Here is a 13,607-nt window from a genome sequence, read left to right as displayed (position 1 = left end):
TCTATATTATGTTAAAGATTAAAAGATTATTTAACATAATTTTCTTCTGTTTAAAACATACATTTTACTGATATATATAAATATATACATGTATACACATACACACACACACACACACACATATTAGTGGAGAGAGAGAGAGATGGAGAGAGAGAGAGAGATTTTAAAGACTGTACTAAAATGCGAACATAGCTGTAGCCCTTATATGATACTTGAGCTGGAAAAAAGTCGGTGAGTTGTATTCAACCATTTTTTTCTGCTTAGAGAAAAATTAATAGCCTATAAATTTCTAATGTTTTAAAACAGGTATTTATTAGTAAAGGGCTTAATACATATACCTGTATTAAACAATTTAGGTTGTTTTAAAAACTTTGCAACAATACTTCACTTTCACAAATATATTTTCTATCCATATTTATTACCATTTGAACAATTTAAAAACAAATCCCATAAACACTTTTAGCTTAGATAACAATGCTGTTATCTTCGTTCACATAAATTACTGCAAGAAATTTATATAACGTCATATAGTATCATCTCTAAGGCTCGGAGTAAACTCTTGAATCACATTCAACTTTATGGATATATAATGTGAGATGAGAGGTTGGGTGACCGTTCTAGTAACTTTAAGAATCACCTTTCAATTTGCTTTTCAAGTTTTGTACCATAAGCCTTCTGATTTCTTTCTTTCTTTCTTTTTTTTTTTTTTTTTTGTGGTAGAAGGACACAAAGTCAGATCCTGATTACAAAAAAATTTCAGATGTACATTAATTTTATTCAATCATCAAAATAGCATTGGGTTATGTTCTATAGTTTGCTCAGAATTGCTCATGGAAAAGAACTTCTTTTATTTTTCTCAGTGTCCAAATGATTGTCTCAAAAGGAAAAATCTGAAGTGACTAGTGAGCCTCCCCTTAGAAGTTTGCTTATAATTGCCGTTTTAAAAATTAGAACAACCCTTTTCTGTTTTAGCCAGTTATAGAATAATGATGAATAACTCAGTGTGATTCTTCACATAACACAGTCTTCTTCAAACAAACTATTCTTTTTTCTTTACAGTGTTTGGTCATTGAATGACATTACAGACTTAATTAAGCCAACTAAATACTCTAACAATCTCTAATAAAATTTCCAGGGAAAGAGAAGACTTTGGAGAATAAATAAAATAGAAACCAAACTGAATTTCTGATTTTATTTTTAAGCTCCCCCTCTCTTAAAAGCATACCCATAATTGGATTCAGAGAAATTTTATCCCTTAATGTGTGTGTGCTCTTCCGAAGAGAATCACAATCACACACTACTGGTAACATATTCCATACATACTTAATAACTTACATTTTGGGACAGAAGGGGTCAGCATGGCCCACTCTGATCCATCCTAATGTCATTTGTAAATCAAATGTTAATTCAAATCCTTGGATTAACTAGTTGCTGATGGAGGTTTGATAGAGGGGATGCTGCATGATCTTCTCATGATAAGCCTGACTTCTATGTCTGGCAGATTATCCTGTTTAGTCTGTAAACACCCTTCATCAGTGGCTGCTAAATGAAGATCAAACCGAAGAGAAACAGATTTTTTCCTTAATCGAGGGTTATCTTTAAAGAAGGAACCTTCCCATTCTTTAATAACTTCATCCACTTTCTCTGTCCTGAAATGATAAAGTGAACCTTTCTATAGGAAGAAGTGTGGCTATATAAACATATATAACAAGTATTCCAAACCTATGAAAAAGATATCAAGTAATTTGTATAAGTCAATAATTTGTGGATTTTAGAATTAACACCCAGGACTTTAAAAATCACAGGAATTTAATTTCTAAGGAATCCTGTGGAATTTCTACAGAATTCTCTTGTTTTGGTTTTATTTTTTGGAAAAAAAAAATGGTGCATTGATTGTGTACTCTTTCATCTCAGTTTTTGTTTTTGTTTTTGTTTTTTTTTTTTTTGGTGCTGGGGACTGAACCCAGAGGTGTTTTACCACTGAGCTGCATTCCCAGTCCTTTTTATTTTTAATTTTGAGACAGGGTCTCACTAAGTTGCTTAGGCCTTGCTAAATTGCTGAGGCTGGCCTCAAAGTTGGGATCCTCCTGCCTCAGCCTCCAGAGTTGCTGGGATTACAGGCATGCACCCCCACACCCAACTCATCTGAGTTTTTATGTACATATTATGTACATAAAAGTTTTTATGTACATATTATGTACATAAAAGTTTTTATGTACCATATTTATGTACAGTTTAAAAATCACTGGATATTAAAAGTATGTTTAGAAACATTAAAATAAAATTAATTACTGGGATTTTTTGATGGAAGTTAATTTCTTTACATATGTTTATTCTTATTTCTTCATGAAGTTATTTTACTTACTGAATAGTGCCATGAGCTTCCGTGCTTTCCTTCACAATATTCCCATTTAATATTGCCTGTCTGGTCACTGTTTCCACTTTTTCATTCTCATACTTTGGTGGGAGTTTTGTTGAAAAAGATATTTCATTTATAATGGCTGTAAAAATGTTATTTATGACATTAAATTACAATGTTAAAGTACTATCACAGTTAAAATTACATGTTAAACTTTTATTCCACTCTTACTTGCTTTTGCTACCTTGGAGGATTTAATTTCCTTATAATCCCTACATATGGCGCCTTACCTTTCAACTTAGTTTATTTATATAAGAAACTCACCTGAAGGTAAAACAAAACCAACTCTACTTGTGGTAGGTTTGTGATCTTTTTTCCCACCTTGGATACAACCATAATATCTGAAATTGGAAAGAACTATATTATAAGGAGCAACACTGTATTAGCGAGTAATTGAAACAAATAGGAAAATGGATAAATTGTATATTCATACAATGAATGCAATATCTGGTCAAGAAAATAAGTGAATGAAGGCTATACTGTATCTTGGTGGATGAATCTCCCAAGCATAATGTTGCATGAAAGAAGAAAAATGCAACTAACTTTATAAAGGTTGACGTAATATGTAGAACAACTTCAGACTTTGTTTAGGGATAGATACAAATTACCAAAAAGGAATACATGAGACTAATCAGCATCAAATTCAGGAGTCAGGCTAAGCGGACTGGGAGATGTGGTGTAGGTGTCCAGGAAACAGCTACAACATTGGAGGTGTTTTGCTTCTTGAACTAGAGGAAGTGGTACATGGGTGTTCATTAAACTTTTCTTGATTTTTTTGTACTTCTTAAGTATAGCATTATAAATTTTGATTCTGGGGATCCAACCCAAGGGCTCAGACATGCTAGGCAAGTGCTCTACCACTGAGCTACATCCTCAGCTATTTTTAAAAATAATTATTATTTTAAAAAAATTTCTGAGACAGGGTCTCAGAATTGAGGAGTCTGGCCTCAAACTTGCCATCTTCCTGCTGTGACCTTCTGAGTAGCTAGGATTACAGGTATGTGCCACTGTGCCTGGCTAGAATGATTACAGTTTAGAAAGTTGCCTTACAGAAATACTAAAGACCAATTTGTCAACATCTTGAATGATTAGGACTTAGATTCCCAACTGTTCATTTTATCTAACAATATATGTATTATTAATATATATTAATCTTTATATAAAACTATATCTACATTAGCACTTAAAATGTGCCAGTTAAGCACTCAACACACATGAACGCATTTAATCCTCACAGAAATCCTATGAGATCGTTATTATTCTCATTTTATATGGGAAAACTAAAGCACAGAAAGACTAAGTAACTTAAAGTCACACAACTAGTAAGCAGTTTTATTTCTGAGTTCAGTTAATGCTTTTCAAAGGATTAAATAAATGCCAAAACTTATGGGCAAAAGTTGTTTCATCTAGTTTAGTAAAGGACTCGAAATTATGAAACAAGCAAGAATAAAGGTTTCTTTTTATGGGAACATGGAGAATTGGAGGTTGTACCATGTTCAAAGATATTTGACCTTATAAGAGATGGCAAATTATGAAACTATATGAATAAATAAGAATTCCTATTTTGGTACCTTTTCCTATCAGCACATCTGGAAGTCTTCTAAATCATGGCTCCAAACTGTTTTGCTTTCCTTGGTTGTAATATAATTACATTGTTATTGTCATTTTGATGTTTAATGTGTTGTGGGGGTGAGCCCTTTGGGTGGAGTCGTGGTGTTAATATGTGACTCTTCCAAAATTTCTTTGTAGATGGTTTATAGAATTAATCTTAAAAGAGATGAACAGCAATTCAAGAGAGAAATAAGAAAGATTATTTCAGTACTGATCAAGAATCATTTGCACTTTGTTCTGACCTTTTAACAGTCAATTTTGTCTATGTGGTTCCTAGTTTTAGCTAGCTGTAAACAGTTCTTCCACGTATTCTGTGCAGTATGTATTAATCCTATTTTATGGCAGGAACTCAGTGAATACGTCATGGTGACGATGGGTTTTTATTTTAGATTTGGTATCTATGACTACATCAACAATGACATAAGTGGCTCTGTGGGTCTGACGCCTTGTCACTAGCTAAGCTGATTAGGTACCTGATTTCTTCTTTTTCGAGGAGCCGGCGATAAGTTGCTATTTCTTGTTCCAGTCTCATCTTCGTGTTGAGAAGCATCTCATGCTCTTGCAGCTGCCTTTCGATGCCCTGCCTGACTTCCTGCAGCTCTCTCTCTAGTCCTTCAATCACAGCCTCTAGGTCTTGCAGCTGCATCTGGTAATGCTGCTCACTGGCGTGCAGGGAGTTTTCAAGACCCCTTTCCTGTTTATAGAGATGTTCATCAGTGAATCAGTGACACAAAATGTGTTTCTGAAATCTGATTTGCAATGTCTTCATTCTACTTCATTCTACTGTGTGTGTGTGTGTGTGTGTGTGTGTGTCTGTGCATCCACGTGTGTGTGTGTGTGTGTGTGTGTGTGTGTGTGTGTGATCCCCCCCTCCCCCGCCTTTTCTTCTTTTTTGGTGCTGGGGAACCAAACCCAGAACCTTAGTGCATGCTAGGAAATTCCTACCAGCAAGCCCAATCGAGAGACTCAATTTCCACTTGCAGTTGCATTGAATTGTCTCATTTGTGTAAGAGATGTTATCCTACAGCTTTGTGTATGCTCCAAATTTCTAAAACATATTTGTATTTTATACATATAACTAGAGAGCTATTAGATTTCGAAGGAATCCTGTGGCAAAAAGAAATCCTCTATATTGTGATTAACTTATTGTCACTCTGGGTATTGATTTTTTTTTAAGTACTGAAAATATATTCAATCTCAAAGTCAGAGAAGATCCACTTATCAAAGGCTTTTTAGGAAAAGGCTTCAATACTTCTATTAGAAATGTCAATGGCATGAATAAAAGAAGTTCGCTGGTAAGACTTGGAATGATAATAAACGCCCAGGACTCCCCTATTTCAACAACTAGAGAACCCCAGGATGATATGCAAGTATGACTTCATTTTTATACAGGTGAACTAAACCTTGAGTGAGCTGATAGCAGCTAGTGCCATGGTGATAGCACTTGGTATTTGGTAGTTGAAAGAGGGTCAGGGATAGAATTGAATGGCCTCGATTTCCCGTTTGTCACTGTGAAGTAAGGGGCATTCCTCCTTTCCTGTCTTCTCCATGCATGCTGGGCTAGCGCCCTCACTGTGCTGGGCTCCAGCCCCCTCCCCCGTCTCAATCAAACACCACCGCAGATGCACGAGGCCAGCTGCTTCCAGACCCCTTCTCACCACAGCGTGGAGAGACTCGATTTCCACTTGCAGGTGGTGCCACTGGCGACGAGCCTCCTTGAGTTCTGCCTGAGCTGCCTTCAAAGCCTCTTCATCTTTGTCCATTTTTTTGCTTATATCTTCTTCTAGCTGGAAGAAAGCCCACAACATCCAAGGACAAACAAAAACGGAGAGCCGCTCTTGAAAATGGGATGGGTAAAAACAATTATAAAAAAAAAAAAATTGTACAGAAATCAAATCCTTTTTTTCTTATAATGATTATATTACCCTTGTGTGCCCTTGTGCTTAGTTACAAATTAATTAAATATGTGTGTGCTGAGCCCAGCTTTGTCTCAGGTAAAGAGATTTCAAAAGTCCCTTCTGAATATAACAATCTCTGAGGTATGAAAAAAATACATCTAATTTCATGTGAAAACATCCCCTCTTTTCAGGAGTTCAATTTTTGACCTCTGATTCTTAACTTTCCATTATTTATGGATCATTAAGGAAGAACTATTGAAAACTAACGATTATTTTCCCATATATTTTCTTGTAGACTGTTTCTTAGAAGTAGATACACAGCTCTATATTTCCAAATGGGATCAATTCTGGGATGAGGAGGACAAACTGGGAGTAAATACTACTGGAAGGTATATTACTAGTAATTAGAGAATTATGTTATCATAGGCATTAAGGTTCTTAAATAGATTTCTGTATTAAGAAAACCCACTGTTTATTTACCTTTTTACAAAATGATCTGATTAGAAGGCATCTTAATTTGGGGAATCTGGGGTAGTAAAGTTTGTTTCAAATGTTCTCCTGCTGATGTTGGAATTAAAAGAAAGTGTCTGTTAACAGAATTCTCAACATTTGGCCCCAAGAACAGCAAAAGCAATATATTGAATTGATTGTAATAGTTTGAAGTCAAAATGACAACTTTTATGTCTTTATAAAATACATTTTAAAATTAAAAAAATTAATTTGTACAATAGATTTTGTTTAAAGGAAATTGGAGTAAATAAAAGGCTGCAAGTAAAGTTCAGGGCAAGACATTAGAGGACAAAATTCCTTATGTTTCTTTTGGTTTGCTGATTACTTGTTCTTGATGTCAACTTGGCAAAGTCATACAGCAAGGAACACATACCACAGCAACCACCAAGAGAACGTAAAGAAACTTGGAAATGTAAAAAGTGTTAAAAATGCTGGTGTCCACTGGTCTTTTGGATTCTGAATGTGGAACTGGCCGCTAAGGTTGGGTGGTCATGAGATTCCCACTTCAACTGGTAGAAAGTGGCAGAATTGATACTGGGCCAGTTCTGGGGCTAAGGGGTAAGAAGCCCTGACAGCTTCCACTTCTATGCTTTGGGGAGCCCTGGGCCATCATGTTACAAGTTTGGATACCCTGTTGGAGAGATCAGGTAGATAGGCCAGATGGAGAGGAGAGTCCCTGAAGTGATGTGAAGTGAGAAACAGGCTCAGTGGTCCCAGCTTGAGCCAGTCTCCTAGCAATGCCAGTCAAAGTGACAAACACATGAATGAGCCACCTTGGTGGTTCCAGGCCAGGTATGCCCCAATCACTGCATCCCAGTCAACACCATGTGTGGCAGAAGAATCTCCCTATTGAGACTCGTCACCCCGCAGGATCGTGACACAGAATATCATGGTTATTTAAGTCCACTGAGTTTTGGGTTGGCTTATTATACAGTGATTGGTAACTAAATTGCTTATATTGCTCTATTTTGTGATTTTCTTCTTTCTTTTTCTTTTCTTTCTTTTATTTTTTTTGGTGCTTGGAATGGAACCTAGGACCTTGTGCTATTTTAGTGATAATTAAATAATCAGGCTTTTTTTTGAACTTATTCCATTTGACTTTTCTGAGCAATTTGGGAAAAAATTCTCTAAACTTTTGTATTAAAACACTGAATTAAATATACTGTAATCTTACTTTTTAATTCAAATTTATTCATTTCAACATTGAGTCTTGTAAACCAAGCTTACATTTCTACTATTGCAAAACAAAGTACTTATTTGGTTTATAATTTTCAGAAGTTGTCATCTAATAATTTTTTTGCCTTCTCATTGTAAAAAAAGGTGAGTGTCCTATTCCAACCCTTAAATCAAATTTCTTGGTGTCTTTGCTTAGCCTCAGGTAAATGATCATTCTTTTTGAGGATTGAAAATGTTACTCAGAGGTAAAATTTATATTACTAAAATAAGTTGCTAATGGAATAAAGACCTGAGATTTCATAACAATATTTCTCTCTTTTGGTGATCTTAAGTAAACTTTCTGATGTATTTGGATATTTGAAATAGAACCTGAATTCAGATATGATCAAACAAAACAAAACAAAACAAAACCCAAAATAAAATCCCTAAATTTTTGAATATTTGTTCCTAAATTTGTTTAAAGACTTATACCTTAATTCATTGCTAAAGTGATCGTTATTTGAAAACTATGTGAAATTGGGTTTAGCCTTTAAGTTGATTCTATCTTTTCAAAAATACATATTGCTTGCATATTGCATATTGGAAATAAACATATTTGATAGTGCAAAACAAAAAAATCTATACTCTAAGAGTCCCTTAGCAATTTGGGAAATTTGATTGTCATAATTTATATCAGTGGTTCCGAATGCCCTGTTCCCTACTCAGATGATTTCTCTTTATAACAATCTAGTATAAAACCAAACTCATTAAGCAGATCATAGAAACCTTTTAGGAACATTTTGATCTCCAGAAAGTGCTCATGCCAACGAATCTTACTCTCCTTTTAAAGATATTATTGAAATAATTTCTATAAATAACTCCATACGCTCTTTGAAGGGTATTTGAAATGCTTCCTTCCTGAGGAACATCCAAAAGAGGTCAGAGTGCACCATTTTATTGCTTGTTGACCCCCATGTTTTATTAATGAAAGTAACCTCATAATTTATATAAAAATCAAATGCACCAATCAATATTTATTGAATGGTAATTTAATAATATAACCGCAGTATTTCCCCCTATAGTTCCAGTCACATTGCAGTAAAACCTACGGTTCCTTCCCCAGTATATGCTGCATTGAAAAGGAAATACTGTACCTCAGAGAGGCCGGGACAGGAATTGGGTAGACATGGACTGTCTCCTTATCCTGGGAGGTGCCTGTCTGTATGAAATCATTACCTGGATCCTTGTTGAGAGCACCGTCTCTATCTGATTGCTGGTGAGGATCTTTTCATAGTTTGCCCTGATCTCATTGAGGAGCTGGGACAGTTCCATTCTTTTCCCATCCTCCACCTTGGCTAACTGAACCTTATCGATAGGATGAGTCGCTGCTGCGGCAGAGCCTGCCCTGTCTGCGTCGCTGAGAGCAGCCGGCCCCGCGCGGAGCCTTAAAGATGCAGAGCTCCTTTTTCAGAAGCCTCGGAAATCCCTGTGGATTTTAATCCATGATGCAAATAAAGGGCCAACCATTCGTTCTGATTGTCATGGGTATCGTAAAAATGTCAGAATCTCCACGAAGGCCAGGGAATAAAAAATGCCCTTCGCATTCCTGAGCACTTTATAGGGTGTGTGTGTGTTGGGGTGCCGGGTGGGGGTGGGGGGCCATTCATTCATTTGGTGGAAAGGAAATGGGACATAACATTCAGAAAATTATGTTTTGCTTTCCCAAAATGGAAATAAATCTGGACCCCAAACAGGATAGCTAAAATTTTCATTTATAGTTTCACTCCCCATTTAGAGTCTTTAAACAGGAAGGCTGTGGTTGGGTCATTGGGGTATGTTGTAAATCTTAAATATTCTAACAGTTGTTGGAAAAAGTTACCATCGGATTAAGTTGACAATTGTCATTAGCTACAGGACCAATTGACTATTTCTCTCAACTGTGCAACTCTCAAAGTGGTCTGCAGACCTGAGAGCAGAATTTGATGTATTGAGGTAAACCCCAGAAGGCATGTTTCAGGCGAAGCCAAGACTAGCAGCAACTGCTTATGGAGCATGGGAGGCACGGGTTAACATTTACAGTGTTTGAACAAGGTGGAAGCGATGGAGCCATTTGGTCCTGGGAGGGGCTGTGTTCACTGAGGTCAGATTTATTGGGAGATCATTCCTTCATTAGTAAATGTGCAGTTAATGACAGCTCATACTTGGAATGCCCCGCTGGTGATCTTCCAATTTAGGGAACACTCCACGTCTGTGATTCCATTCAATCTTCCCAATTCCTGACATTTTTGGCCTGTAAAGATGAGAAGACAAGGCTGGGGGTGGGTGGTTTAAGCATCTTGCCCAAGGTGGTTCAGTGATGCAGTAGCATCACTGGGGCTGGAACTTGGCTTGCTTGGCTGTGCTCCATTGCTTCATCTGCCTCCGCATTCTCTCTCTTCCCACTTACATTCTTTGTTCCATCTGGCCAGCTGCTTGTTAGATGAGGCTGACATATTTTTTGTGGATGGATCTGTTGCTGACACTCATAGAGTGACTTGGCTGAATTGTATATAGAGCACAGATCTTGGCTCTAGTGCTCCCAGAGCCTTTGCATATGCATCTAGCTTTTACAATTTCTGAATTAGTTTATTTCTGGCCAGGTCGATCTGTACAAGGCATTCCCACAATCCTCTCTAAGCCAAGCTGGCTCACCCCCAACCCCCGTGGAGGGGAGAGGTTCCAGGTCATTTCTGGATCCATCTCCTCCACCCTCCTGCCAGTCATAACTCCGTCGCTTGTTCAGAGACTTATAACGTGGCCTCATACAAGAAGCTCAGACTAAAGAGGGGCCACAAATGAGCATCCAGGCCAAACTGATTCCCTTTCTTGGTAATCAAGACTAAGACATATGAAGAGAATTAGGCATTGGGAGTGCGAGGAGAAAGAAGAAAGTGATGAATTAAACTTTTAAACTCAGAAACAATAAATTAAGTACTTCCTGTTACTTTATATAAGCATCTGTTTGTCTTTTCCTAAAACAGAGAACTAAACTAGATTCCATGAAGATTGCCCTGGCAATCTTCCTTTCGAACAAGTTTCCTAGGTATTTTCTATGAATCCCAAAACATTGCTATTGCAAATACAATATGGACCACAAATGCCAACCACATAAGGAATTAAAAACTTTCTAAGTTTTACTAGGCATATTAAAAGATATAAAAAGGACCAGTGAAGTTAATTTAATATTGTATTTTAATTTAACATCAGATGTCCCAAATATAGTAACCAAAATAAAACATTAATGAGATTTTTACATTTTTTATTTTTGATACTGTCTTTGAAATTCAAAATTTTTTTTTTTTTTTTTTTATATTTCCCATCTCAGTTTGGACAAAACACAGTTAAAGTGCCACGTTAAAATGACCATGTGGCTGGAGGCTACGGTATTGGAAAATGCAGCATTAAAATTTGGGCCCTACTGGCTCACTCAGATGAAAGTTCCAGGATTGAGACACTCCACACATACTAGAAAGCAGTGTTCACATAGTGATGCATGCACAAAGGAAATAGTGTCAAATTTTGGGGGGGTGGGTCTAGTATTTAGAAGTCTATTTTACAAGCATGTGAATAATGAAAATAACCATTTCAAGATCTTGAATTACCTTTTTCAAGGAAAAATATTGCTACTCTGGCTTTTCAAAAATACTGCCCTTAGCCAAGCGTGGTGGCACATACCTACAATCCCAGCTACATAGGAGGCTAAGGCAGGAGGATGGCAAATTTGAGGCCAGCCTGGGTGACTTGGTGAGATCAAAAATAAAAAATAAGGAACTTAATGAGATAAAAAATTAAAAAAAAAATAAGGGTTGGGGTTGTGACTCAGTGGTAGAGCACTTGCCTAGCACGTGTGAGGCACTGGGTTTGATTCTCAGCACCGCATAGAAATACATGAATAAAATAAAGGTCCATCAACAACTAAATATATATTTATGTATAAAATGAAAAAATAAAAGAAGGGCTGGGGATACAGCTCAGTGGTACAGTGTTTGCCTAGCATGTTCAAGGTCGTGGGTCCAATCCCTAGTACTGCCAACAAAACAAAAAAATCCTACTTTTTATTAAAACAATACTAACAATAGCTCATCAAAGACTAGGGTGCGTGCTAAATTGTGGGGTTCATGGGCATTCTTGGTGCATAAGCCGTGGTTGCATTTTATTCTCTTGTGCTCAGATATCACATCAGAATGCAAATGGGCAAGGGTGTCATTCTTATAGGGATGATCGTAACTTCACTCTAGTTTTAAAAATGTACTCTCTTAACAGGAACAAGTTATTCCTAGTTGTTAGAAATATACCTTATTGATAGGAACAAGTTAGTTATAACATACCTCACAACTGCTAACATGCTGTGGTTGAGGACCTCTGTTCTAGGGACATCCACAGGATGTCTGTGTGTCTGCACATTGAAATCCCTTGAAGAAAAATTACTTTCAAAAATAGTGATGAGGAAGTTAAGGCGGGGAGGGGGTGGGGTGGAGGGAAAAGCAAGCCAGGAGGTGCTGCGACCGCTTCTAGTAGTTTCCAGGCGCTGCCGGGCGGCTGGGACCAAACGGTCCTAAGGCTGTGGCTGCGGCTGCTTGGGAGCTGGTGGAGGTGCGATAGGAAAGCCGATGGCCAAGTGGGGTGAGGGTGACCCACGCTGGATCGTGGAGGAGCGGGCGGACGCCACCAACGTCAACAACTGGCACTGGACAGAGAGGGATGCTTCGAATTGGTCCACAGAAAAGCTGAAAACACTGTTCCTGGCAATAAAGGTGCAAAATGAGGAAGGGAAGTGTGAGGTGACAGAAGTGAGTAAGCTTGATGGAGAGGCATCCATTAACAATCGAAAAGGCAAACTTTTCTTCTTTTATGAATGGAGCATCAAACTAAACTGGACAGGTACCTCCTAGTCAGGAGTTCAGTACAAGGGACATGTGGAGATCCCCAATTTGTCTGATGAAAACAGCGTGGATGAAGTGGAGATTAGTGTGAGCCTTGCCAAAGATGAGCCTGACACAAATCTCGTGGCCTTAATGAAGGAAGAAGGGGTGAAACTTCTAAGAGAAGCAATGGGAATTTACATCAGCACCCTCAAAACAGAGTTCACGCAGGGCATGATCTTGCCTACAGTGAATGGAGAGTCAGTAGACCCAGCAGGGCAGCCAGCACTGAAAACTGAGGAGCGCAAGACTAAATCTGCTCCTCAAAAAACCCAGGCTAAACCTGTTGGTGTCAAAATCCCTACTTGTAAGATCACCCTTAGAGAAACCTTTTTGACATCACCAGAGGAACTCTATAGAGTGTTTACCACCCAAGAGGTTCCTGAGAAACATATTGCAATGAAGTGGAGGTTTAAATCTTGGCCAGAGGGGCACTTTGCCACCATCACGTTGACCTTCATTGACAAGAGTGGAGAGACTGAGCTGTGCATGGAAGGCCGCGGCATCCCTGCCCCTGAGGAAGAGAGGACACGGCAGGGCTGGCAGCAGTACTACTTTGAAGGCATCAAACAGACCTTTGGCTATGGCGCATGCTTGTTTTAGGGCCAGCAGCAGGGGGCTCCAGCCTGCCCGACACATGAGTCCAGCCCTCTCCTGCGGCCCTTGACTCACAGGATTGCACCATCCCAACCGCTAACTTGGGGTCGGGGTCCCTCCTTTCCACATATACCTTGGGTTTGTGCATGTTTTCTGCTGGGTGGGGTCAGAGGGTGATTTCTCTTTTATGTGTACATACGCTAAATAAACATAATTTAAAAAAAAAAAGTGATGAGTGCATCTCCTTTTCAGATATTCTGACTTAATGATCTCAGAATGTGGCCTGGACACCAGAATTGTAAACAGCAAGACAGACAAATAACAAAAACCAAAAACCCAAAACCAAACCAAAACAAAAAAACATATCCCCAGTCAGTCTAAAATGCAGCAAATTTGGGAACCACTGTTACACACAAGGAAGGTAGTTTCCTTCCTTTTATTTCTCTCTCATTCTTT

At 38.1% G+C, this 13,607-nt stretch overlaps 2 protein-coding genes across 5 annotated transcripts; one reads left to right on the top strand and one right to left on the bottom strand.

The window, feature by feature from the left end:
• Positions 1-734: 734 nt before the first annotated feature.
• On the bottom strand, positions 735-9,012 carry KRT222 (keratin 222). 4 transcript variants are annotated; one of them, XM_079132862.1, is made up of 6 exons: positions 8,830-9,012; positions 5,689-5,817; positions 4,504-4,724; positions 2,684-2,760; positions 2,366-2,501; positions 735-1,649 (listed from the first exon to the last, which is right to left on the bottom strand). In XM_079132862.1, exons 1-6 carry the CDS (start codon positions 8,923-8,925, stop codon positions 1,421-1,423), a joined length of 888 nt encoding a protein of 295 aa, XP_078988988.1. In that variant the 5' UTR covers positions 8,926-9,012; the 3' UTR covers positions 735-1,420. The 4 variants fall into 4 exon arrangements, with proteins under 4 accessions (XP_078988988.1, XP_078988989.1, XP_078988991.1 ...); XM_079132863.1 differs by having other exon boundaries at positions 5,689-5,867; positions 8,830-8,968; XM_079132865.1 differs by having other exon boundaries at positions 8,748-8,887.
• A 3,083-nt stretch (positions 9,013-12,095) lies between these two features.
• On the top strand, positions 12,096-13,379 carry LOC306657145 (activator of 90 kDa heat shock protein ATPase homolog 1-like). Its single transcript, XM_079132892.1, has one exon. The coding sequence runs from the start codon at positions 12,648-12,650 to the stop codon at positions 13,155-13,157; it is 510 nt and encodes a 169-aa protein (XP_078989018.1). The 5' UTR covers positions 12,096-12,647; the 3' UTR covers positions 13,158-13,379.
• The last annotated feature ends 228 nt before the right edge of the window (positions 13,380-13,607 follow it).

Source organism: Sciurus vulgaris (assembly GCF_902686455.1).
Source record: "Sciurus vulgaris genome assembly, chromosome: 3".
NCBI lineage: Eukaryota > Metazoa > Chordata > Mammalia > Rodentia > Sciuridae > Sciurus > Sciurus vulgaris.
This window is presented reverse-complemented; position numbering and strand designations above follow the sequence as displayed.

Excerpts from the sequence above, each read along its gene's own strand:
- LOC306657145 (XM_079132892.1), top strand. The coding sequence starts at position 12,648 with ATGAAGGAAGAAGGGGTGAAACTTCTAAGAGAAGCAATGGGAATTTAC.
- KRT222 (XM_079132862.1), bottom strand. The coding sequence starts at position 8,925 with ATGGAACTGTCCCAGCTCCTCAATGAGATCAGGGCAAACTATGAAAAG. Across the intron at positions 5,818-8,829 it reads TGCTCTCAACAAGGATCCAG|CTAGAAGAAGATATAAGCAA; the intron begins GTAATGATTTCA and ends GCTTTCTTCCAG. Across the intron at positions 2,761-4,503 it reads CTCGAAAAAGAAGAAATCAG|ATATTATGGTTGTATCCAAG; the intron begins GTACCTAATCAG and ends TTCCAATTTCAG.